General features: G+C 47.5%; 1 protein-coding gene across 3 annotated transcripts in view; it reads right to left on the bottom strand.

The window, feature by feature from the left end:
• LOC144109932 (uncharacterized) overlaps nt 1-27,211 on the bottom strand; it is a 150,410-nt gene that overhangs the window by 89,775 nt on the left and 33,424 nt on the right. For all 3 annotated transcript variants that reach the window (XM_077642700.1, XM_077642699.1, XM_077642701.1), the window contains exon 2: nt 21,516-21,593. In XM_077642700.1, coding sequence (XP_077498826.1) covers nt 21,516-21,593 — 78 coding nt within the window. The remainder of the gene's footprint in view (nt 1-21,515; nt 21,594-27,211) is intronic.

The following is a 27,211-nucleotide window of genomic DNA, read 5'->3' as shown; positions in this document are numbered from 1 at the left end:
GTTACGCATCATATTTTGCTGCGGGCGTTGATGCCATCAACAAAACGTAAAATCTTAGTTTCTGTGAGCCTCTTGATGTTTTTAAAGACATGAGCCAACCTCATCAGTGAACAAACTATACAGGACGACGTGGAATGCATAGTTGTTTTTTGTTCGCTTTTGTTGTGCCTTCCTTGGCGCAGTGTTCATAGTCCAATGCTTGCCAAATTTCACAGCACTGCTTTTGTCAGTCGGATAAGTCCTTTTTTTGTGGAAATGCAACTTATACTACAGGGGCTTAGTACAACAAACTAAGCCCCTTACTTTTTCCGTCACCACAAAGTACGTATAAGAAAAAAAAGTAATGTTTTGTACTGCGCGGTCCCGGGATACATTGTGGCAAAGACCTCTCGCGATTTTCAGAAAACCATTCTTTCACAGTCAAAAGGCATACGTTACGGTCTCGGCATGCGCCGTACCGGCAACGCTAATAGCTACGCTTTCTCAAAGAGCATCTAGCACTGGCCGCCAGGGTGCAGTCTACGCTCCGCGAATCCTCGTGAACATGTCTCTGGCGTCGACTCCGAAACTAAGTGGCTCTCCGGAATGCAAGCGTACACAACTCTACCAAAGAGAAAAGAACGGGAGAATACGATGGAAGGAGTGAGTGTGGGGACAAGCTCGCAGCAGCGAGCATCAACATCGGCCAGATGGAACCGAGAGGGACCCGGGGAACGCCCCGACCCTGCGTCGTCGAGTGCTCTTCGCCGAAGCATCCGTCCGCGCGTCCGTCCGAAAAACGGAACAAGAAGCCGCTCGTGCATGAAATTGGTCGCTACCTCCCCTCCCCCCTCCCCTCGTCAACACGATTCCTTTCCCCTCTATCCTTCCTCTGCATCTTCGCGGACCACAGTCCCTCGTCCCTACGGGGACATAAGAGAGGCTCCGGCCAGTCCTTCCCTCTCCTAACTGAAGAACGGCGTAGAAGATTAGACGGAACTTCATGAGCGTATGGCCCACACTTCATCGGCCGAGACCGGATAGACGAGTGACCGGAGGACGTACGCGATGTTTGCGCAAACACGCACTGGTCCACTGAGTTATTGAGTGTTATACCCCCAAGTCCGCTTCTAACTCTCGGCCTGTAGTTGTCGCAAGCGTGTCCTGGAGAGTCCCCGGGAGTGGGCTGTTTGTGTAAGGCCACCTTTGGCGCCCACAGGCGTAAATACGCGTCATTGTTGGGTATTACGTCATGATGCCTCCTTTCACGATAGACCACCACCTGACCACCAACCCCTCCACCGTTCCTCGGACTTTTTTCTGTAATGGAGGCTACGACACGAGGAAAATAATGGTTTTATGCAATATCACCAGTTTCACTATGCATATCGAAGTCACTTTTCATACGGTAGAAACTCTAGTTTTAAACACACACACACACACACACACACACACACACACACACACACACACACACACACACACACACACACACACACACACACACACACACACACATATATATATATATATATATATATATATATATATATATATATATATATATATATATATATATATATATAACCTTCTTATGGCCACATTCAAGATACCCACAACATTAACTTTTACGTAGCCTCCGGACACGATGTGACCAATAAGTCTGGGAGGTTTTTAGAGTGGATTTTCATATTTCTAAGTGTGGGCTACTGTGCCTACGTGAACTGAATAGGAAAAATAGTAATGGGACTCAACCTTCATTAACATTTCTTTAGCTTTTTTTTAAGTACAATCACGCTGTAAAGTCTGAGCGATCAGGAGACTCTCCCTATTTTCTCTAATGTGCCAAACTAGAAGCTTCTAGTTTTCCTCAGCCAAGGATTCGGTGCATTTTTTTTATCTTAAAGAACCTACTTACAGCACCTTTATAATTATTTCGTTGACCAAGGTAGTCATTGAGCGATATGCAAGAATCCAAAATCGATTTCTTTAGGCCTGTTCGATTCGCAGAGTTCGACTCTATGGTCAATGAGGAAACTAGTGGGTTATCGCGCAATCTGGTTCAATACGGGCGGCTTGTCGTTCATTTGTAAGCCCACGTGACTGATAGAGATCAAGCCATTGACAGACGGCACCATCGAAACTGCCAACGCCACCCTGTAGGTGAAATATGAAGCGCAGAAGTAAAAAGGACTTTTCACGTGAAGAAAGAAAGCTTAAATTAATTTTTATTTGAGATAGCATCTCAGAAACTACCAAGCAGAGAGCAAGCAGTGAGCATTTCTTTATTCAGTTGCTCTGCCTCGGCACAATGGTGCTTCTGCTGTAAGGCAGTCAATGATAGCTTACCCTCTGACATTATTTTCTTTATTTTTCCACCCAAGAAGACCAGCAGGCTACGAATGTAGAAGTCGTATTCGAAAAGTTACCATTATAATCCCAAAACGTGTTTTTTTTTTCAGCGATGACGATATATTCAGTTCTTTTTTGTGACAAATGACGCGGCCGTCGTGAATGTCGTAATCGAAAGCTCCCGCCTTAACCTGCAGGCTAATAATAATGTTATGCTCATTAGGCTGGTTGTTATTCCCCGTTCTCAGAATATTATCATCACGCCCCAGGTCGGAAGAATTGTGCACTAGTGTTGTCTGGGCTCAGAGTGGATGCACTCCAAGTGCATTCTTCTTCCTTCCCTTTAAGGAAACAGAGAAGCGAATGGTGCGCCCATCCCTATCACTTCTTCGCCTGAAAGACTGGCAGTTTTTAGCGGTTACCGAAGAGCGCTGCAAATAAAGGCTCTGTGAGCAGTAGGAGAACGTTCCAAAACGGGAATGGAGCCCTCATTTTTTATGTTTTGCAGCTTCTGGTCATGCATGCTCGCTAAATCAGAACGTAGCACAAATTGCTTTTGGTGTCGCTGTTGTCGTCGCTGTTGAAAATTGAAAATTTTTTATTGGAGGGAGGGGGGGGGCGGACACCTGAACCGCGCCGTAAGGGAAGGGATAAAGGAGAGAGTGAAGGAAGAAAGAGGTGCCGTAGTGGAGGTCTCCGGAATAATTTCGATGACCTTGGGATATTTAACGTTGACGCTGATGTTCTACGGGGGGGTTTTAACGTCCCGATGCAACATGGGAGGCTATATGAGGCGCCGTTGTAGAGCTCTCCGGATTAATGCTGACTGCCTGGGGCTCTTTAGCGAACACTAAAAAGCACAGCACACGAGCGCCTTTTGCATTTGCCGCCATCGAAGTACGGCCGCCACGGACGGAGTGTCTCTGCTTTTGGCCCCAGTAGGTACACACCGAAGTCAGTACGCTTTCGCGACGGTTACATTATGTTGTTGATGACAATAGTGACGACGACGATGACAAAGTTCATGTTACTATGTGTTTAAATGGGTGTGCATTCAAGTGGCCCGTACTCACGACAGAAGACTGAACACAATTTAGCCTAGTATTTTCAAACGTAGATCAAGAATTCCGACATACAAATAGGGTATACAAACTTGAACGCAATATAATAATAATAATAATTGGTTTGGGGGAAAAGGAAAGGGCGCAGTATCTGTCTCATATATCGTTTGACACCTGAACCACGCCGTGATGGAAGGGATAAAGGAGGGAGTGAAAGAAGAAAGCAAGAAACAGGTGCCGTAGTGGAGGGCTCCGGAATAATTTCGACCACATGGGGATCTTTAACGTGCACTGACATAATATTAATAGAGAGTTTTAGTCTCACGTACGTAGAGGGTTTACGTACGCAAACGTGAGAAGTCTACGTAGCCTGCACGCAGGTGGTTTGAAACTCTTATAGTTACACGTACGCGAAACACGCCGCGCGTTACGCCTAGCGCCATCTGCTACGAAACACAGACACTGGTTGTAGCCTAAATCATCCAAGACAAGTCTTTAAGCCAAGCCATTCATAGCGAGACCGTCGCTATGACGACGACCAACGCTACTTCGTCAGGCTTAGCAGCTGAAAAATCGCCCTTCTGTCTGAAAAACAAAAACTATTTGTCGCTTGAAACTTTATGCGAGGGTAAGAATGGGCAAATCGAAGGCGAATACAGCAGTTTAGAACACCATATCGCCTCGAGGGATTAGCGACGAAGCTGTTATCGCCGTGAAGCGGCGGTCAGGGTGCCGCCATGTTTGTCAACGCTACGTACGCAAGCAACGCAAAGACGGCAACGTAAAAATCCGAACCTCACGTACGTACGTGAGACTCGCTCATACCCTTTGCGTTCTGCGCATGCGCACTGGTCACCCGTAAGAGCTCTACGTACGTGAAGCCTCTACGTACGTGAAACTAAAACTCTCTAATAATCGGTTTTTGTGGAAAGGAAATGGCGCAGTATCTGTCTCATATATCGGCGGACACCTGAACCGCGCCGGAAGGGAAAAAGGAGGAATTGAAAGAAGAAAAAAAGAGGTGCCGTAGTGGAGGGCACCGGAATAATTTCGACCACCTGGGGATCTTTAACGTGCACTGACATCGCACAGCACACGGGCGCCTTAGCGTTTTTCCTCCATAAAAACGCAGCCGCCGCGTTTTTATGGAGGAAAAACGCTAAGGCGCCCGTGTGCTGTGAAGACTCCGTGTGCGATCCCCCGTGTGCGATGTGCACTGACATCGCACAGCACATGGCCGCCTCAGCGTTTTGCCCCCAATTTTTTTTCCGGTCCCCGTTCTTTCAAAAATCGGCAACAGTAGCGCCGCTCTTAGCGTCGACGTAGAAAATCCCAAATCAACGTTAATAGACACGGTTCCTCTTACACCTTCGAAAGTTCGCGGAAAAAAATTAAGTGAAAATAATTTTTATGGCCTAGTTTTTATACGCGGAACGAGTTTTAAAACTTCGAGACATGTTTTCAGTAGAGCGCTCTGCATTTATTACACGAACGGTAAACAGATGCGGCCGCTGCGCTCCTGTGGCCGTGGTACTAGTGAAGCGAGCGAGATTTCTCGTGGTCGAGTTTTGATGCGTGTGAACATGCCACCCTGTATACAAATAGATGCCCAAGGACCAGCCAAGACTAAATCTAATAATCACATATAAAGTAGCCAGCTCTCGTTTTAGGCGACGCGCAAAAGTACTCCAAAATTGCAATCGCGCGCGGTCTATAATAATAATAATAATTGGTTTTTTTGGTGGAAAGGAAATGGCGCAGTATCTGTCTCATATATCGTTGGACACCTGAACCGCGCCGTAAGGGAAGGGATAAAGGAGGGAGTGAAAGAAGAGAGGAACAAATAGGTCCGTAGTGGAGGGCTCCGGAATAATTTCGACCACCTGGGGATCTTTAACGTGCACTGACATCGCACAGCACACGGGCGCCTTAGCGTTTTTCCTCCATAAAAAAGAAGCCAAATAGCCAAGATATATTTCTTCGAATCCGGCGCGGGTGAAGCAGTCAGAAAGAAACGCATACAAGGTGAAAAAGTGTTTCACTTTCTCACTCCCCATGAGGCCACACTACATTCTCAAAAAGCGCCCTCACCTGGTCTTTGAAGTCGCTGTTTTCCTTCCCTTTCCTTTAACTTCTTGGCTCGCTCACACGGGCCAGTGAGGACGAGAAGCTGCCAGCTTTCGGCGTCCCCAGAGATCATCGAACCCCACTGAAGGTGGCATACAAAGTCTCTCTGTATCGGCCGCTCTGTCGCCCTTTACAAATGAGGCAACCACTGCGGGCTGCCGATAAAGCGGGCAGCGCAACTCTCCCTATGGGTACTTTTTGCCTCCCTCCACCCTCCTCCCCCACCTTACACTCGCACTTCACTTCGCACGCATTCTCTGCCGATGGCGCATCCCTGGGCTCCCAAACGGCCGAGACGACAGATCGAACACGCATCAGGAGCAGACTGACGCGAGCTGCGAGCAGCGGCTGCTATAGGCGATGCGGCTCATTGAAATGGACGTCCGCTCTTCATCTCCTATCGCTAAGCCTAAACCGCCTTGTGGCCCTCCTCGCACCCCTCTCTATTTTTCCCTGGTTGCACATACACACATACGCACACTACTTTTGCGTTGTCTCCGTCTTATCAACTCGAGAGTCGAAGGTATATGCACATACAGAGACAAACACTACACAATGTACACTGGGGTCCACGAGTTCCATGAAACGCAAAAGCCGGTGCCAACCCGCCTTCTACGTGAATGTGGGCATCGACAGTGAAGAGGACTGGACCAAGGCAGCGAAGATCAGTCCGCTCTTCATAGAGTTTGCGTCTGTCGTTGCAGCGATGGAACCCCGGGTGAAAATGCGCCTGTATTTAGAGGGAAGGAGATGCAACTTTTTTCTGTTTTGTTATTCTGTGTATGATCTGTCACATGTCACAGGAGGCTGACGCTTAGTCAAGCATAGTACTGCCTTTTCTTCAACCTCTTTGATCCCTACCCTCTTGCCAAAACAAAGCTCAACTTAGCAACTTCTCGTGGTTGTTGTCAAGTCCCCTCACGAGCGCAGGACGGGCAGGCAAGACAAAAATGATATCGCCGAACCAAATTAGGTTCCTGAACCACGTACAGACTTGCGCCTCGCAGGCACAGAGATATTTGTTATAGTTTTTTTTTTACACGGTTCAATTCAATTTGCCTTCTTTCTATCTATCTCCGTATTCCAGCTGAGCGCGGTATCAGTTCGGTATCACAATGTCTGCACATGCGCGAACATACCGAAGACAGATAGATGCCAAACGCAAACCTTACGAAAGCAGAGACAAAGCGATGACGGCGTCGCACAAACAAAAAGTATGACGTCATGAAAAGAAGAATAAGTGACCAGAAAGTGACGTCAGCTTCGCATAAGAAGCTGTTACTGCAGACGTAAATTAATAAAAAAAAGTGATGACAGCACAAGAAAGAACGAAAAAGGATACCCGGGCACACGGTGATCAGTAGCAGTAAAAAAAAATTGAATAAAAGCGTGGGGCATTTAATCGGACGCTAATTACCCGAACGTGCGTGAATGCATGCCGGGAAGCGAGAAAATAATGATCAGCAACAATGCGCCAGCAAAGCGAAAACACAAAAGATGATGATAGATCTGCGCTGCTCACCCGTGCATCGCACAAAGTGCGAAGGCAAAAAAAAAAACGTGGAGACTGATCGAAGCGCTGCGTTTTTTATCGTCTGCTTCTGCTGCCATCCGTGAAACAGTTGAAGATAAAGCTAGCGTAAAGTGTTGATAAGAAAGCAATAAGCAAAACTGGTACCGATAAAGCGTTTAAACACTAAAAAAACCAACACAAGTTACAGCCAACCACGCTGGCTCTCGTACAAAAAAAAGTTTCTACATGAACGTCGCGCTAGTTACAAAAAAAAAGAAAAACTGTCGAACAAACAAAACTAAGCTGGACGCACTGTGAGGCGGGATCCAATATTGACTTTCTTTGTATCTGTGTGTGTCAAAGCAAAAAGGTGGCTCTGAATGCCAGAGGATCAGATCGTTAGATAAAAAGACTATGCGTCTCTATAATAAGGCTCCGGGCGTTGTAAAACTCGTGCAAGAAACAACGCCATCACATTGGGTAAAAAAGTCGACGCGGAGAAAAACGAATATGAAAACCAAAGCAAATAAAAAGCTTAAGGCGCGCGTAGTGGCGGAGAAGTGAAGCGTCCTGACAGGCGCGATTCGAGTGGAAACGGAAAAGGCGGCGGGAAACGTATCGAGCGTAACAAACGACGGAGAGACAGTTTCCGGGGGAAAAGACACTCGGTTAGTGAACAAGCGCCGCTCGAGCCTATAGTCAGTCCACCAGCTCGCTAAGCAAAAACCGACCGAGAAGGACGAATAGAAAAAATACAAGAAAAAAAAACAGAGGAGAGGGAAACAACGAGAAAGCACGTGGCGCCGCCGGAAATTGATTAACGAATTAATTAATTTGCGGGCGAGGAGGAAGGTGTCGGAGGTTAGTGTGGAAGGCGCGAGTTTTAATTAACTGCGGTCGCCGGCGCAGCCCAAACGTGCCGCTTGCTGCAAGGGAGGCAGCGCTAGCGAGCATGAAACCGTAATCCCCATCGCTTTCCCCAACGACCTCTCTTCCCGCCGGCCGCCAAGCCTTTCCCGTTTTCCTCCCCAAAGCGTGGGACCGGTCGCGCCATCTCTCAACGCTCAGTGGAACTCGTTTCTGTCATTTTTTTTTTCTTTACGTCTTTGCTGTAGTTTCATTCAGGGCCAGCGGGCGCCACGACGGGTTCGTTTTCGCTTGACTTCTGTAGGGGTTCAAACGCGACACCGCGAAACTAGCGCGCAGTGTATAAAAATACACGCCGCTGCATCGCAGCTGACGCGCGTTCGAAGACAAATTGCGTAAGGTCTTAGTAGAAAGGGGGGGGGGGGGGGGGTTGTCGTTCGCGTGCTGCGGTTTTGGGAAACTCGTCGAAATGAGCTCGTACTACGCGAGACGCCGATGGTGGGAGCAGTGATTGAAGCCCGTGGTGGGAAACCTTTGGACTCAACTTTGATTAAAACGAACTCGGTGAGACGAAAAATAAAACAACACTAAGCCATTTGAAGCTGTTTGTGAGGTAGTATTTCTGATAGAAGATTGGACGACGGCAGGTTTAATCTAACTGGAATAATCGGCACCAAACTGAAGCCGCGCGTCGTCAAAGAACGAAGAATATGTAAACTGAAACGCGAGAAGGGTATGAATTCATTTCACCAAATGAAACAATATACAAACACTTTTGTCGGGACCATATTTACTCGATTTAGCTCTTGTCAATTTACAACAAGACGCTCTGCGTTGATGTTTAGGGCCACGGGTGCCACCACGATCCTCCATATACGTACTTTTGCAAGCAGTGAGAACGATGTGCACTTCAGTTTAAACATTGAGCACAGCGGTAAAAAATATAGGGGGGGGGGGGGGGGGGACATCTGAGAGCCTTACAGTTGACAACATTGTATTCACGGAGTATGCTCTCGAGCGGCTTTCTCCCAGATACGATGAGCATCTGTACACTTCAGAAAGTTTTTTTATTATTTTTTCACAAACACAGCCAAAGAACACCAGTGGGTGGCCTCCGAGATGTGAGCGAAATATTTTGAACTGCCGCGTGCCTAAATAAAGGCGGACCGCCCAGCAGGCGTTTAACATTCTGACACAGCGTAAGTACTCAACATCTTCTCCAAGTCGATAAATAGAAAAGAGTCCCTTCTATAAAGAGCAGGCAGGAGGCATAAAGACACCTCAAAGCCATTTTTAAACGCATATAGAACATTTTGTATTTGAAAAATTTGTTTTTGTTCGTTCGTTGTCTTGAATAACCTCAATGTATTTCTCTTTCATAATTTTCAATCTTTTCAAGAGATCAAAACAGAGTCGATGAATCTCTAATGAAGACATTCGGTTTAATAACAGTTTATGCACATCTTGCTTCTCTCAGTGTCATAGAGAGTCTCAACTGAACCCACTAGCTTTTTTAAAAAAAAGCAAGTTTATCCAAATTTTATGCGAAAGGCACAAAACTCATTGTCGAAAGTATGCTCTGACGATTCCAAGGTATTGGAGTGCATCAAGTCTGCTCCCTCTTAATTGCCTGCCCGCAATCAAATAGTTACCCCCGAAAACCGCAAAACGTTTCTGCGCTGACCAGTGGTCGAACCAACCGGACACTCTCTCCTCTAATAGCCCTCTCCACTAGCTTCCCTCCCCCGTCACCACTAATCTGTCACTTCCTTCTCATTGACCTCGCCTTACCCTGAAAGCTCACAATGCCCACCGATGGCGCTTAAACTTAAACAGAGCAAGCTAGAATTAAGCGCAATTGAACCGTCAACCTAGCTTTAGGCATGTAGAGAACTGAACGGTCAGTCCGGACTCACCCCTCATACTAGCGTGCTTGGTCAAGCGCAGTAGCCATTTCAGAGTGGACTGCAACCAACCGCGCTGCACGTCTACGTAGCATACAACAAAAGCCAAACAAAAAACACTTTCATTAAGAGCTAGCCAATGCTCGCATGCCCGGGAGCGTGGGGACAAGTGGGGAAAAGGGGAACTGTCCCGGAAAAAGTTTCCCTAAAATCTAGCGAGCCAGCTTGAAAACCGCTGCGCCGCACACGGAACCAAGCACGCAGAGAACGCAGCCCGCCCACTCCAAAACCAGAGGCCTCCCGCGTTCCACATCGATTCCTCAGCAGGCCTCTTTGTTGGGCCTCGCGCTCATTCAGCCTAAAGCTAACAAATAACCCACCCCTTAACCACCCGTACCCAGCTGCCCCCCAACTTCCGGCCCCCCATCGCTACTCCCTGCATCGTGAACTCTGATCCAGCGGCGCACTTCAACGCGGCAGAAATCGCTCTTTTTTCCCGAAAACACGCTATCGACGCTTGACGTTCGACACAAACGGGAAAGGGAAGTTGGAAAGAGGGAAATGAAAAGAATTCCAAGCTCTTTTTCTCACTCTCTCTCAATTGGCTTTCACGTCGACCTTTTCTCCATCCACCTTTTATATATTTTTTTTCTTGACCGTGCTCATTGGCGACAAAAACGCGTGAGGACCCATTAATTGAGATTCCACGGGCCCGCGTGTGGAGAGACGCAACTTACGCAGCGTGCGCCGGCGAAGAGGTGTGCGGCATTAGGGAGTTTAGAGTTACGAGGGAAGGGGCAGTTTTTAATTGCTTTTCGATGACTCGCTATCCTTCCACGAGAGTCAGGTATGCGCGACAACGAAAACGGTTGGCCCATCCCCCTGCGGGACACCTTCCTCCGCTTCTGCATGCTCGAGCTGCAAGTGCGTAGACCATTACGCCCCCTGAAAACCAACCTCACAACCTATTTCAAGGGGTCTGAAAAAAATTCGACGGGGAGGGGGGCGCACAGGGAGTGAGCAAATTCGGTTCGACGCCCCAGTTCAAGTGAGCTAGACACTCCGTAATGAAAGTGAACGCTCCAGCGAATCCGAGAATGCTGACGGAGCAGAATTGTCAATGAAATCTCTCACTGCGTCGTTCGGGTGGAAGGGTCCGGCTGGTAAGGCCAAGAGAGTTAAAGAAGTGAGCAACTTCACAGCTATGCGTACCTAAGTGCGGCGCTGATGAAGTCCGGCCTATAAAACGTATCTGTGCGAACAGGTGCGCGTTGGTTTGCGCTGTTACGATTTGTCAAGCATCCGTTAATCATCGTCCCGTACTTATTCACGTGCCTCCAACAACATGGTTCTACGCACGATTGTGGCAGAGTGCAAAATACGCGGAGTATGCACTCCACACTCAACGACCGCCATTTTGGTGGACATAACAGTATGGCCAAAGGCAGAGCGCATGTCTAATCGGTGTATCGGCACCTGCTCCGTCCTGCACTGCTCAAGCTGCGCACTCTGCAACAAAATGGCGCCTGTAGCATCCCGCGAATACTCTATATCCAAGAATCCAAGAGCGCTAGCTAACACAATTGTGCACAATAGTTGCACTTACAGCAAAATGTCGACGCGGAAGTGCGAAGTTAAAGCTAGGCATGAAGAGAGAGATATTGCAAAGCGATCGCTGCCCAAACTACTGCCTACGTCAACGTCTTCTCTCTTATGGGCAAAGCGAAGCCTAAGTCTATCTCAAGCTCTGATTCAAAGACAGCCATTTGCAATTTTGCGAAACGAAAAATCTGAGCCCCTGTCGCTAGCATCCTCCAACATGCTCCCCCTCTCAATCGCCACATCACCCTCCTCTGGGTTCCAGCGCACTGCGGACACCCGTACAACACGGCCGTCTACTAGCAAGCCCGAGCTCTCGTCAACCGGGCAGTGGAGGGCCTGCCTTCGTTCCGAAGTGCGAGAGACCGCCTCCTCATCTATCACGACATTACTCTGCATTATAGCAACTCTCGCCAAATCTACCTCCGTTCTCATCCTTCCCTGACCAAAACCGAGCAGTTGGCATGGCGTCGACTAAAAGACGCCACCATGTCATCCCCTTCCCTCCTGTCCCTCATACATGGAGGAGACAAATTTTCAACCTGTTATCATCACCATCATCATCAGCTTGACGACGAACAGCCCACTGCAGGGCAAAGGCCTCTTCCATGTCTCTCCATTTAGCCCTGCCCTTTGCCTTCTCAACTTCTCAATCTCATCCGCCCGCCTAACTTTCTGCGGCCCCCTGCTGCGCTTGCCTTCTCTTGGAATCCACTCCGGCACCTGTCAGTTATGCCCAAGCACCAGAGCAGATTTTAAGCACACTTACCAAACTTGCCCTAATAAACTGGAAGCCTCCCTTTCAAGGGATGGAATCACAGGAGCGATGGGAGGCTGCTCTGCGCAGCTCAAAACCGGAGCTACAGTTTCGTATCGTGGGCTGGGCCTTGAATGTCGCCGCGGCCCAACAGTCCCCGGTCATCTAGAGCGGCCTAAGGACCCGTCGCCATCCGCTCATCCCCATTCCCCACCTTATCTGACCCACTGCAGTGGCTCAAATAAAGCTATTTCCAACCAACCAACCAAGTCCAGGATTCTTGGACGTCATTTCTAACTGTGAGGTAAGTGTCGAATATTGTAAGGTACTGTTATGAAAATACTGAAGGCAATGGTTCATTCCTCCAATGCGTAGCAAAATCTTTCTTTTACAGTTTCTCCGTCGATATAAGACTGTCATCGAAAACCAAAGGGGAGCGTTTCTGAGGGCAGTAAAAACGTTAACAGCGGAAAGTGCAAGCCTGTCGACTGAAGATGCGTGAATATATTGAATGTTATAGTGGAATCTTACGATATATGAAAACACAGCGTTCATAGACAACTTCCTACTGAAAAATACGCTTTTCCAGAAGTTCTGTGTACAAACTGCAATGAACTAAAACTTGATCACATGTTAGTTTGACGCGCTGCCTTTGCAACTGCCCCTGCAGAGGAATGGGACGTACCATAGTCTTCTAAATGAGACTCGTTCTGTTCAAAAGCAACAACACCAGCTTCAACGACACGTTTATGGTGATACGAGGTCTGTTCACGTACTAACTGCTGTATTAGCGTAGGCTTCACGTCCACCATTACGCTCGTTCAAGTTAGGCATAGATAACGGAGAGTCCCAAAATTTGCGCGAACGTGGTCGACGCAAAGGCCGAAGCAGCGCGCCGCAAAGCGTCGAGAAAACGCGCCGTAAGCCGAACGACGTCGACGCGTTTCGCGCGTCCACCGCCAGATGCCGTCAGTGCCGCGTCTCGAAAAAGAAGATCCGCGTCGTCGCTATCCCGCGGGGGCTTCCCGCGTGTTCGCCCACCGCTATGCTACTACAGCGCCGCTGACGAGCTTCCTCTTTTCCCTCTAACCTTCGGTTCTCCTCAGAACCTAAAAAAGCACCTGCCGCACGCAGCATACGTACGGCAAGCGCCTTACCAGCGATATATACTCGGCAACCTGCGTACTTGCTGCGGGGGCAACGGCGGCTTCAAGCCGCATGGACTAGAAATGATTTTAGCGTCTAAAGCTCTAAGTTAGCCCTCACCCAGAGTAAAGGGTACTCGGGGAACGCGTTGTCGTTCGGCTTACCCTCAGATTCTTAAATGCTAGCTAAAGTGAACCACTTTAGAGGTCGCACAAGGACTTTTATTTTTTAACAGAACGCATACTTAGCATCGTTTGATTAGAACACTGTAGCCACCCCCTCCCCTTCCCATGTTTTCCCTTCGTTTCCCGTTTCCTTTTCTTTTTGTTCTCCTTACGTTAGAGGAGCTATTTTGACGTCTTTTACGCTTCTCGAAGAACCAACCTCCTTTCTCGAGTAAGTTTTGTAGTAGGTTCGATCACGTGAGTCGTATGAGGAACAGACTCACTCAACGTTCCTTTTAACCGTGACAACCCCTCGGCTTTCTTTACTTATCCATGCAGCACAAGCGCAATAAGCGAGCGGACAGCGAGAGCAGCGCCACCTATCGGCGGCTAGGGAAAAATGAGGGCACCAAGGCTGCGAACAGGCGCTCATGAAAGGGAATCCCCAGGAATAGCTCTCCCCAACGGTAACGATAGGAGAGCGGGAAGGCGGTGGGAGAGAGTTGAGGAGGACAGCACGTTCTCCTTTACTTCTCCCCCATCGGAAGGTAAGTGAGAAGCCAGTTTCCGCGCCCGAAAGGGCGCACGCAAACACGATGGAAGAACGCTGAGCGACGGTGGTCGGCTCAGCATGCTTCCATTCGGCCAATGTACAGTTTATGATACTGGCGCGAGTCGGTGCAAGGGGACGGGGACGCCAATGATGGACCTGCTCTCAAGTATTTCCTGGTGGTGGCGAATCCCCCCCGCCCCCCTTTCAACCGTCATCCTCGCCTCTTTCACGAGCTAGCGAGGTTTTCTGGGGAGTGGCGCTCCCGCGACTGACTCGCGTCGTAGATGCAGTGGCGAAGGCGAAGACGTGACTAAGCCTCCTGACGTCACCGCGCACGTGACGTGAGCGCGGGAAAAAACAGAGCTCGAGCATTTTGTGCATCGTGACTGAGATTTACTGAGTCGGGTTAGAAAGGTAGAGGAAGGTTAGCTACGCGTGCGAGCGCTATTGTTCAAACGCGTCGCAAATGAAAACACAAACGCCGATTTCGTCATGTTATTGAACGCGTCTGGTTAGAGACTAGAGGAACTTATACTCGGTGAATACCATATGAAATTTAAATTTTGGGCGCTAGGAATTTTCCAACTCAGCAAACCTTGCAAACTTATTTGCTTTTACCCGTATACCTTCATCAAAATAAAAAGCGCAGCTACATTTTGTTTTGCCTCAAATTTTCCTCGTTATGTATATTTTAGTTTGAATATGATTTAATCCGACCGAGACACATGAGAAAGAGGCACTATGATTAAAGATGGACGGCAGTTGCCGAATCCTAAAGTGTCATCAACGAGAAGCTCACCACCCCAAAGGCAATAACACTGTGGCAAAGGTGAACTTGTGAACGATAATACTCTGCGGTTTAATATTTGGTTTCACGTATGAGGCTGCTGTCAAAGGCATTTTATCATGTTCGTTTTAATTCGGTCTGTACCCCGTTCGTTTGTTCCCATATCTTACGTTTGCTTTTTCGCTCCTCCGTTTCATCGTTACCGTTTTTTTTTTCGGCATATTTTAGCATTAATGATGTCGTGACCCACTGCGTTGCTTGTTTGTTTACCAGTTGCTAAGTGCCGCGTTACTCAACTCGCGCTTAGGTTGATGGGCTGACGCAACAAAAATCTATATGTCGTCCAACTGACCCTTGTGAAGTTTCGTGCATAAGAGAAACCTTACGCGTCGTGTTATTTCGTTCAGCATTCACAAATAGGCGCTCCACATACCGTCTTGCACGAGAATTATTTGGCGTTCTGCTTACGTTCGTTACGTCATAGTAGCCTCCTATCAAGATGGCTAGTCGTTTCTCTTCGCTTCGCTTCCGGAAGAGGATGCGCACTAATGTATAATGTAGTAGATACGCGTGGCGCCTCTTATTAACAATAGAACACATCGCTGTGCCTCCGCAGCGTCATCCAAGAGTTGTGCTGTGTTGTTTGCCTGCTCATCGAGAGATGGCAGAACAATCCGTAAAGCGCTAAATTACGCACCAATCAGTCTACGCCAAATAAAGGACTCTCCGGGGGAATAAAACAAACGGTAATGAAAGTACGTGTCAACTTCTCGGAAGTAGACAACAGACTAAAAATTCGTACTGATGAAGACTGTCAGATGTCTTGATTTTGTAAATAACATTTCTTTAAAATTAAATATTCTACACCAGCGAAACTTACGCACAAAGAGCAATGGCATAGTCAAGTGTACCGCAGTCGAAGAACGAATTAAACTCGGTAAAACGATCCCATGCAGCTTCAGTTATATGCTGAACCGCAGTAGACCACATGTATCTGAGGACACTGACGAAGACGAGAGGATCATGAGTATTTTAACCGGTTTTTGGGACAAACCTTCCAAGGACAATCCTTGCTGCACTTTAAACTGCAGCAAGTACGCCTAGGACAGCACTTTCTGATTATCATATCTCATTAGTGGAAGACCGCGCTCTGAGCATCAAGGCATCTTTTCTTGCTAGAAAGTTTATCCTGGGACAAAAACTTCTTCGAGACGTCGCTACAAGATTTACTCAAGACCAGCCATGCAACGAAGCCTTACATTTTGTGGACACCAGGTGACAGTGGCGAAACCGAGGCCACAATCTCGCGTTCTGCGGTTTCTATCGATGCGAGTTGTCAATCTTTCGCCTTTTTTCATTTCGCCTTTGCCGGTTCGGCACATGGCGGCAAAGTTAAAGCGAAGATAATGAACCAGCTATAGTATTTGTTACTTGTTTGTTTTTGTTATTCGTTATGAAGATATTTTTTTCATTTGCAACGCGCAGGTCTTCGCTTGACAGTGATTCACAAAGAGAACTAATCACGAGTACTTACAGACGGTGAAATGTTTTACGAATATTTTTTTTTTCAAGTTTATCCTCATAGCGTGGTAGAGAGCCACGTCATCGTTGGGGTTTCAACAGAGCACATTTACAGTTGATTTAGAGGCTACAACTCTTAAGGCGACTGAAATTAGGAGCCAAACCACCTGGAGCGTGTGGCGTTTCAGATGGATTTATACTTAATTTTCATTTATTCTTACATTATCTGAATGAAATTTCCGAATATACGACTGAGCCGCTGAGTCTATCAGCTCTCGGTAGGGCGACAACTCTTAAAGAGCTGAAGCCCTTAATGTTTGGGCCAACTGTCGAACTTCTGTCCAACACGAAGCCTCCACGAATGCGGGCATCGATTTAGGCGCAACTTCTAATGCAATATACAATGGCGGCATCCTTTCACGCATGTCTTAACTAGGCGCAGCGTAAGTTAGCCTGACGCAACTTAAACGCAGAGTTCTACGCAGAAGGCCTCCCACTTCGCATGTCTCCCCTTACCTTAATGCAGCGTGTGGATTTTATTTGTTACTGTGTCCATATAAATGACGGTACGTCTGCTGACAAAATTCACCGCCTTGCGGAAAGACCATTAATGAAAGTTATCTAACTTTCGTGAGTTTCATACAGTCATAGCAACTGCCATTTCCTTTACGATCGAGATTGGCTCCAGGGTCATTGCTTCGGCAAGCTCTCTCAGATTATTTTTGCAAAGAAAAGCTTCTCGATACGAGCTATAGACAATTATCAAACGTTGATATGCAGTTCTTAGACTCGAAGGTCGTCTATGTCCAGGATACGAAATTCGCTTTTAAGAAGAAAAAAAGGTCTTCAGGTGCATCCCTAATGAAACGTCCTATGAGCCGAAAAAGGGATTATGGAAATACAAAGTCTAAGAATATACGAAAGTATGTAAGCTTTCCATACGTTTTCCGCAAAGTTTCCGTATCATATCCATACGGTTCCCTCGTAATTTCTGTATGGTGTTCACGACGTCGCACGGGGTCCTATGAATTTCGACTCTCCTCCATGTATTGTCGGTATAGACCGTATAATATAAAATGTGCACGTTTTATGCGGATTCCATATAAGGCTTGCGGAAAACATATTGACTTACAGCGCTTGTCAAGTGAAACGTTTCCGCACAGACTTATTTAGAGCTCAAGCTATCGGTGGTACCCATAACTTTAATGCTACAGCCATAATTTCCATACTGGACCCAACAAACAGTGTATGTGACTCCGGTGACACTCAGAAATAGAATCCAGGTACACGTCGTGCCTGCACGTGCAGCGCTCGACAACCCTCTCGTATTTATTGTGCAGTGTTTACAACCGTAGCCTGTAACCACTGCGCAGTAAGCATAGTAAGCATACAGTAAGTATTTACCTCTTTTTTTTCTTTTATGTACTACGTCATTGCCTTTAAGTAAACTCTCTTCCTCTTACCGGGGTTAGTTTATATCTCATTGAATTCAAACCTGAACATCGCCAGCGTCGACGCACCGTTACGATGTTTTTGCGCTGTCGATCTCGAAAATGGCTTCGATGGTTTCATTAGAGGAGCTACGAAACAAAGCTCCCAGGGTGGGAATTTAGGTGTCCCCTATATAATTTTTAGTCATTATGAGAAATTCCGAGCTCAGACAAAGCGTGTGCTGTCTTCAGACTGCTTCGTCAAGTAGCTAAACCACTCTGCTAAGTCTTCAAACTGTGCGCGACCCCATGCTTCTGTCATGAACAAAGCAAAAGGCTTCAATACCTACCCCAACTCTTTGCTTCACTTTTCTAATCATAAAGTATGCGCCCTTACAGATTTCCTAGTGGTAAAAACGGTCAAGAGGAAGGCTACGATGACAGCATAAAATATACAAAAGTGAAGTGACTATTTCACAGCATCCCTATACGCTCCAGGTGAGTTGGCACCAGCGGGGCGGGCGAATACAACTTGGAAGGAGTTCGTTCTCGCGCCGCTCTGTTATGCCGCGATCCGGGTGGGCTTACGAAAGCGAGTTGTTAGCGCTTTCGCAGCCCCTTGTGTGGTGTACGCAGCTGCCGAGTCGTTGCGCATAGGCAGCAGCGGCAGTAGCAACCAGAGGGGCCGTAGAGTTTCGTGCAGTCAACGCGGCTCAGCAGGGCTCTCCGTTTCACGCCTAGCCGCGGTGCAGTCATTCACGCGGAGGGGCGGCTGACTCGCAGGCAAAGCATTGGATACCGTCTCGTAATAGCGGTATTTACGCCCTGGTTAATGCTGTGCTGAATAAAAAAGAGCATTACCTAAGTGTGCAGCGGCATCAATAAGGTAGTTACACGCGCAGAGGATATAAGGAGTGTAATTTGCAGTAATAGACTGGCAGTATGGTATGGTATGGTATGGTATGGTATGGTATGGTATGGTATGGTATGGTATGGTATGGTATGGTATGGTATGGTGTGGTGTGGTATGGTGTACTAAGGTGTGCTATGGTGTGGCATGGTATGGTATGGTATGTTATGGTATGGTACGGTACGGTGCGGTATGTGTTGTAGTGCGGTGTGGCATTACATTGGCCTGCCGAGCAGTTTTTTTTTTGTAATTAACTTGTTATTCAAAAATACAGTATACGTAAACCACATTGGTATTGTGCGGCGTGACGTGGCGTAGTATCGTTTGCTATAACAATGTATGATATGACTTGGTGTTAATTTCAGAACTGGAGTTTGCTTATATTGTTTTTTGTTGTTGTTGCATCTGCTGTGCAGACAAAGAGGACTGAGCTTCTGTGCCACTCCGGAACTTAAGAATAGCTGCAAGTGAAGGTTGGGAGTTCCTTACATTCCCATGCTTCAGGCTTCAAGACCGGCAGGGCAGGTAGGAAAATCAGATATTCTGCTCGAATGAGTCATAAAAATCGAACGACAGAGTTAGCCTATTACTGTTCGTTGGCCGTAGAGTTGCGAAGCTGATTTTAGACGTTTTAATGAGCGAATATTATGTCAGATGCATTATCGCTGACAGGTACCCTTTAATTATTCGACAAGGAGGAATCAGGATTTGTTGTGAATGTAACCTGTTGTACGTAATCAACAGAATCAAATTCAATCAAAGAATTCTAAAAGCTACCCTAACTGTGCTCGTTATATAATGCTCATCATATATTGCAACACACCTTCACTTGGTACTCAGGATTGAGTGCCAGTAAAACCTGCGCGCGCCACTGAAGTGCATTCCCACACAAGCCTCCAGCTTAATGCACTGGCAGAATTCGTGGGCAGATAAGAGAGACTGCACCGCAGCAAAACGGGAAACGGCGTGCGAAGATACAATACTGTCTCTTTGCAACTAACCAGCGCGCATGTCTTAAGAGCTGTGTTCAACACTGTTCAGTTCACATGAAAGCAGCTGGCAGGCAGCGTACGTCGACATTCAATCTATCCGACTTAAAACAAAGCACAGTATTAGGCTTGGAACAGTCTCCTTGGCCTTTTTCGAGCTGAATTGTTTGTTGCTCATACATACCGGTCAAATTCACTGCAGTCTTTTTTGTGTCCTGCGATTTTTTTTACGTAATTGAATATTGCGATGCCTCCTTCTCTAAGTTATAAAATGAAGCTTCCTGTGTGCGTGTGTATGCACGTTGCTGCCTCTTGCGCCAGCGAGAAACGCTATCTGCGTACGTAATCTTTTCCCGTAAGGATTCTCCGTACCTTCATGCTCCTTGCCCCAACTTTAAGTTGGCCAGTGCATAGCGTAAAAAGCAACCATCGCCATAGCCGGGTGACCTTTATCGTTGGCCTAGAGAACGAATACGACGAACACAATTCATGCGAGCTTAATTTGGAGTGTTTAAGTGACTGAGATAAAGCAATCCTAGCCCAGAAGCACACGTTATTGTTTTTTTTTTGTTATTTTTCGTTTTATAATTGAACATTCTTAATGTCAGCCGTCTTTTTCTGTTCTTCACGTTACCCTTACGAACGAATTCCGCAAGGAAACTTTGCACAAGGCTTTTTCTAACGTAAATGCTAGGTTTATCGGGCCATCAGTCTCTTTTTTAATATTTCTTCTAATTTCTCTTCAATTTTGGTGTCGTGTTCTCTTTTTCCGCTGCTCTGTCGAGGTTGCATACTTCGCTCCTTTTTTCCCCTGTTAATTTACAACATTATTGCTGTTGTGACCTTCTGGAAGTAATTTAAATATTCTTGCTCACTTTTCCCACATGTAATACGAAACTGGGAAGTTCTCAATAAAGGAATTTGATGAGTGCGGAAACCGATTCTCTGAAGTTTTATCCGCCTTTCATCAAGCTTGGGACCTCCTTTAACGAGCCAGACGTTGTCCACTACGTCTGACTCGAGTTTCTGTGCTTGTTTGCATCGTGCTCGGTCACTCTATCTAGGCATTAAAACCTTTTCAGTGTCGTGCCAGGTTCTAACACAGGCCAATTTTCAATATCGTGAGCATGAGCGTTTTTATATATTTATTTAGTTTTCGTTTATAACACGTTTTAATTTTTATTTTATTTTTGTCTTGCTTTGTTTTGCATTGCTCTGCTTTTACAAGAGAATTCTCACAGAGTGGGCTGAGCGAATCAACTTGTGGTAATCCTTCTGATGGTCAAACCCAAACCATATAAGCTGAACCTGATGCTCAATGCTTTTTTTCTTGCATTTTTTTCGTACACACTTGTTTTTCAATAGGTACTACCACACCGTTAAGACACATCGGAAGCTGGTCCCGCGCCTGCTGCACATCGATCCTGTTTTTCCTTAGAGTTTTATTCGTAAATTTCAATTTTAAACTTGAGGACTACCAAAGAGCGAGAAGCCTAATCCAAGGACAGCACAGCGAAGCCTATGTGTATTTCCCTCACGGTATACCTGAAGGAACATCTGAAGGCGCATCTGAAGGCACCCTTGGAGGCACACTTGAAGGCTGTCAACAGCGCAGAACACCACGCCTCCCGCATATCTATAGCGCCGGTGACTGCACGAAACTCTACCACGGCATAGACAGTACACAAAATACAGGCACACTGATGAACAGGAGACGAAACACAAGAAAAACATGGTAATTAAATAAACATGGGGTAGTAGGGAAGGCAGCGCAATGCTAGAGGGAGGTTGTACAGAAATAGAGAGGAAGAGCGCATGCGCAGAGTGCATCGAGGTGAGGTGGGGCTGCAACTCACTTGAGTGTGCTGTGTACAAACTGCTGGTGCGGGCAGGGCAAGCGGCGTCCAGCTTGGGGCTCTGAGCGTTCATTTTCACTGCACGGAGGAGAAGAAAGAACGCAAAAATAAGTGCGGTGCGGGCGAACAGCGACAAAAAAAGAATGAAAGGCCAAAAACCAAAACAGCAGGGGTGTATGCGCCACTGAAGCGGGGAGTCCGCTGCACTACATAGGGTCGCAGAAAATTGGCACCGGTGCTGTATAGTGGAACCCCTGAGCTCGCGTCAGGCTATAGAACGTGTCGAGTTTCGTAAACAGCCGGGGTACTTACATCCCTGGGGGAAACCACGGATACATGTGCGGCCATTGCATGCGGTCGTTACACCTAAGGATACCATTTATTGCTAGTACTACTACTACTGCTACCAGTAGTAGTAGTCGTTGTAGTAGTAGAAGAGAGTTAATGGTGCAGCAACAAATCGGGCCATAACACGTTAAACGCAAGATGATATGGGATAGTTTCGGTTATGGCATTGCAAGCTCGTCCATATAACCAAGAAAGGTACGAGGTGTTCGCCCCTGTCGGTTCCTTAAGGTGTAAATGATTCGACCTTTAACAGTGTTGGTCGTTTTGAACGGAACAGCGTTAAAGGCACCGTTGCGCAGGAAATCCGGCGTCGGCGTTGTGACCGATAAATAGGATGGCTTTAGGTGACCCAGGCAGCCACCCCCAGAGAAGCAACCTAGGGGCACAACCTTGGTCACGAGACCTTGTAGATTCATCACAACCTACCCACCGGATTATGAGAAAACTAACCACCCTGGCAGGTGGCTGTTAAATTAACGGTTGACCGCGAGAGGTCGCTCGGGAAGAGCACCTTGGATCGCACAAGGCCCACCGGTGGCAGCGCCTGCCATTGAAGGGCAGTGGTGCATCCCTTAGCCGGTGCACCATAGCGCAAGGAGTGGTGTGAGGACCCCCAGGTGCATATGCATATGATCAATTCCGCATATATATGGGCTTGAACTCATTAACGCTATTGCGCCGTATCCATAAGGCGGAGCTAAAGTGTCCCCTCCCATTTTTTTTTACTTATCAAAGTTCTTTAATCGTGGCAACTTGGAAACTCCAAATCGAAGTACCGGCATGACCGGAGGGGCAGCTCCTCGGGAATAGCAAGCCTACGGCAGTCAGATACCCTCTGCGGTGTGCAGCATTTCTTTTTATACTTTTACCTTGTCTTTAAGAAATTTGTAATAATGCCGCAAGGGGGCGTGACAGTCACTTAAGCTGCCAGTTATGACTCGATCTGGGTACTGCCGCGTCATATTTACGGGGTGTTTCGCAAACGGACTGATTAAAACAATCTGACGACTAAACACTCGTGATGCGTCCTTCAAAGCTTTGGCGAACAAGTACAGATTATTAATGGCTGACGATCAAGCGCTATTCTTCACAAAACTTTCTTTACACAGTCTGGAGACTGTTCATAAACCTGTCTATAAGGTCTATAGACTGCCTATATACCAATCCAAGAGAACAGTCTATAGACAATAAAAATCCTGAAGGAAGTCTACAGATAAGCTATAGATTTATGACCATACACTTTTAGTAGACTTTTGTCTATAGACAGTCAATAGACTGAACAGACAAGAAAAAATATCTACCTAAAGGCCATAGAGTGTGTAAGAAATCTATAAATTACCTAGTGACCATTTTTGTAGGCATAAAGCGAATCGCTATGCGCGGCGGTACTACAGCTAGTGAAACGGACAACGACTAAGCGCCTTTATAAATTGGAAATTATATGAACTAGGCCTGAGACTAGCTGATTGCAGCTCTAGCATGCGCATGTGGACACAAATTTAATGCCACCCAGTGCGTGCGCAGCTACATGTGGCGGCAGCGCTCGGGCAAAGGGCACATACTAAAAAAACTAATAATAATAAAAACAATGCATGTAAAAACCGGGGATATTCACTGCAATCGGGAATTCGGGACACTGAGGAGGATCGCCGGAGCAGATGGGGAGGCAGCCGTCAAGGCTGCGCGGGGATTGGGAAGGGAATAAGGGAGGGGGTAAGAGGCACAAGTAACAGCATGAGCAACTCTGGCGACGCGATTATTAATAAATGTCGCGAGGAACCGAGACTGTGACATCCGGCATTAAACGAAAGCGGGATGTCGTACGGTGTACGGTTGCTTCAGCAAGAGCGACGAAGATTCGTAGCATTCCAACGGCGACAACCGGAGCAGCGATTATGAGGCTCGGTCTTGGCGTTTGCTTTCCACACCAAGGATGCCCACAGTGGGCTGCGGTTGTGTCCGGGAGAACCAGGAGGAGGCGTTAATAAGAGAACCTGACAGCTGACGGTCGTAAAGACAGACTTCGATGACGCCGCTGTGATACAGATTGGTGCGACCTGTCCTGGTTGGGCAGGAATCGTCTTGGGTAGCAGAAGCCCGTCGCTATGCATCTGCGTGCCTATGTGCAACGTCACTGGCTCGGTGTTCGTGGAGACGCACCGTCTCGCACACCCCGGGATCGGCGGAATGCGAACCGTCTTTTCATTGTCATCGGACGCGTCTGACTACCCGCTTCTACGAAGGAAACGGGATGCCCCGGACGCCGGGGCATGTGACACCCGGACTGCCAGCGAACGAATCAAAACGGTTGGAGTAATGCAGATTGGCCGCGTTTTCTTCTTTTTCTTTTCATATACTCTTTTTCTACTTGTTTTCTGGGATTGCAGAAAGTGATGTTTTCTATTAATTTCACTCACTGACGGCCAATTTAATGAATGCACGCCCCTTGTCAAAAGACTACCGCCTATCAGGTTTGCTACCAGGCCACTTAGTGTGGCCCTAGAAGGCCCCGCGGACACCTGAACACTATAGAACGCACAGGACAACAGTTCGCATCCTACTTAGGAGATCTGGAGAGTTGTAGGCGCAGTGAGAGCTGCGGAGCATGACCGAGAGGAAAACTCCCTAGACTGTCCATTTTGAAAAAAAGACTGTGCGCTCAAAGCATGACGCGCCCTTAGGCCAGTTGATCCGTCTTGATCTACGCGTCACCAGCCAGTTATGGTCAGTTTAATAACACAGTTATAGACTAAGAACGGCTTTCTAAGCTATTTGATGTCTGTGGAAATTTGGGGTAGCTTTTTTTTCCTTTTTTTACTCGTGGACTTGAGGGAAGCTGGAGACGAAGGCACATCGCGAGCCGAATCGAGCCAGGAACAGGATCTCAGAACTTCAACTCGAGAATCTCGCATTCGTTTTCTCACTATCATCACGGCATTTAAAGGACCACTACTGGCCGCGAGATTCCTACCACTCCTCAGGAAGCCCAGCGCAGACGATTCTCATTGTACACTTTCCCCACGCTCCATACTTGGACTTTGCTTTTCCTGCTCTCAATAGACCGCAGCACTGCCCTAGTGGTTTAAGCGCCCGTCTCCCACGTGGAAGGTGCGGGGTTCGATCCCCAGTGCCTCCAGGTGCCCACAGGTAATACAATGGGTACAAGCTTTACCCTGGCCTGGCACTCAGCTTCCCTGTGGTGAAATGCTTGGAAAGTGTCTTTGACCACCACCTTGCGCAAAAGAAAAATACCTTACGCCATGGTGTTAAGGAGCCCTTGGGCCATTAAAATTCATTACCATCATCATAATGTATTTTCTTACAACGAGTTTTCACCGTCATCGCCATCATCGAGCGTTCTGGTTTCGTAACAGCAGGCTAGACAGTCGATGGTAGCCTAGAAACAGACACGTTTCTGAAGTTTAAAAAAAAGGGGGCAAGGCGCGACGCTATGCAGAATAAAACGTGATTCAAACGCAAAACAGTGGCCTGAAGAAGACCAGCTGGTCGAAGTTTCATCACGCGCCTATAAGGAAACAGCTTCTACGTAACCAAAACATCGCATGTACTTCGCCCTTACAGAAAACAGTGTCCATGACGCATGGCAGTTAGCACGTCCATTCCGATCATATGACACTGGTGTCATGCCGCAACTAGATCTCTATCTCCCTGTATATAAGCACTCAATCAGTTTGATAAATTTATTTCATTCCTTCTACCGAAACAAAACATGCCCAATTTTCGATGAATACGCCAATGACCGTAGGTGGTTGAAAGACGGTGAAGCTGTATGTCATCAACGCATGCACTAAGCTCATCTAACGCCTAATACTAAATCACATCAACTGGTTCCTTTCTGGCCTTAATTACAAGCGCCTCCCTTCCTCTAAACACCGCCTTACACATAACGGCACAGATTAGTGCGGCCCTGGACCACACACAAAAGACAGCCCTCGTGTTCTAGTCGTGTCTTAAAGCTGTCTTATATTACTCGTCTGTTATAACTGCGCGCCTTTAGCGCTCAGTCATAGGAGTCCGCGTACACGTCTTGAAGCCCTCTTCACGCTAACACGTCCGGTCTGACGACCATGGTCATGGCGACTGAGTCAGCGCCAGCTTGGCGACTTTGGCTCGTCTTGACTTAAGTGCAGCGCGCGTGCAACGTGGTCTCGACCGTGAGCCAACACAATCCCGGCACAGCCTCCAGCGCTCTCTATTCCAGATACCGCACGCGGTATTCAGGGACACGTGCTTCGTGTAACCCGTGCCCGACCCCGTTCCCCCACAGCGGAGAGCAAAACCAGCGGGATCCGAGAGAGCAGAAACGTGCAGCGTGGCTCCCTTTCCACACGACCGTTACGACTGGCGCGCGTTGCCGGGGGAACGGCGTGCATATCCAACACATCATAGCGCACAGGAACACGCACGCGATGCGGACCGGGGACGAAACAGACGAAACATAGACGAAACTCCACCCGCACACGCACGAAGATGACAGCACTTGAGTGTTTCTCTCGCTTTTTTTTTTCTCGCGTCCTCTCTACTGCCTGCTCCAGAACGGCGAAAAAATCAAATTCGAATTAGTGGATTTTAATGACCACCGTCGAACAAGAGCGTCGGTATCATACGCACAGCGCGTAGTTGCTTGGTTGCGTGCGTGCTCAGGCTTTACCAGGCTGCCGCATCTTTTGTCTTTGTTGTCATGGATACGTCGGTTTTTGGAATGGTTGTAGGCGATTTAAACGGGAAAGGGAAGAGGTGCACAGCGGCCAGATTTCAGAGCAAGGTGGATTTCCCTGTTATTTTAAACCGAAAGTGGAGTTACGAAAGGGGAGTAATATACTTCAGTAAAAACGGTGCGAATGCGGGCGTGATCAAAAAAGACCACACCAGCGACGACCGTGCTGTCCGTTTCATTAGAATATTTCGTCCGGCAGCGTTGCAAATTCGGTCGCCGTCAGCGTCACAGTCTAGCAAGGGAACAGCTGTCTACAAGTGGTAGCGAGGTGCTGCAAGTGATAAGGGATACTTAGGACAGGTAGTTACCGCAGATCCGGATCACGAGAGTGAAATAACCATAAGAATAAGAAATGGGTGGAGCGCATATGGCAAGTTTTCTCAGATCATGAAGAGCAGTTTACCAATATCTCTCAAGAGAAAAGTATACAACAGCTGTATCTTCCCGGTACTCACCTATGGGGCAGAAACATGGAGACTAACGATAAAGGTTCAGCTTAAGTTCAGGACAACGCATCGAGCTACGGAAAGAAAAATGATAGGCGTAACGTTCAGACACCGGAAGCGGGCAGAGTACACGGGCGAGGGAACAAACACGGGTTAATGACATC

The sequence above is a fragment of the Amblyomma americanum genome, chromosome 11 (genome assembly GCF_052857255.1).
Source record: "Amblyomma americanum isolate KBUSLIRL-KWMA chromosome 11, ASM5285725v1, whole genome shotgun sequence".
Classification (NCBI taxonomy): domain Eukaryota; kingdom Metazoa; phylum Arthropoda; class Arachnida; order Ixodida; family Ixodidae; genus Amblyomma; species Amblyomma americanum.
This window is presented reverse-complemented; position numbering and strand designations above follow the sequence as displayed.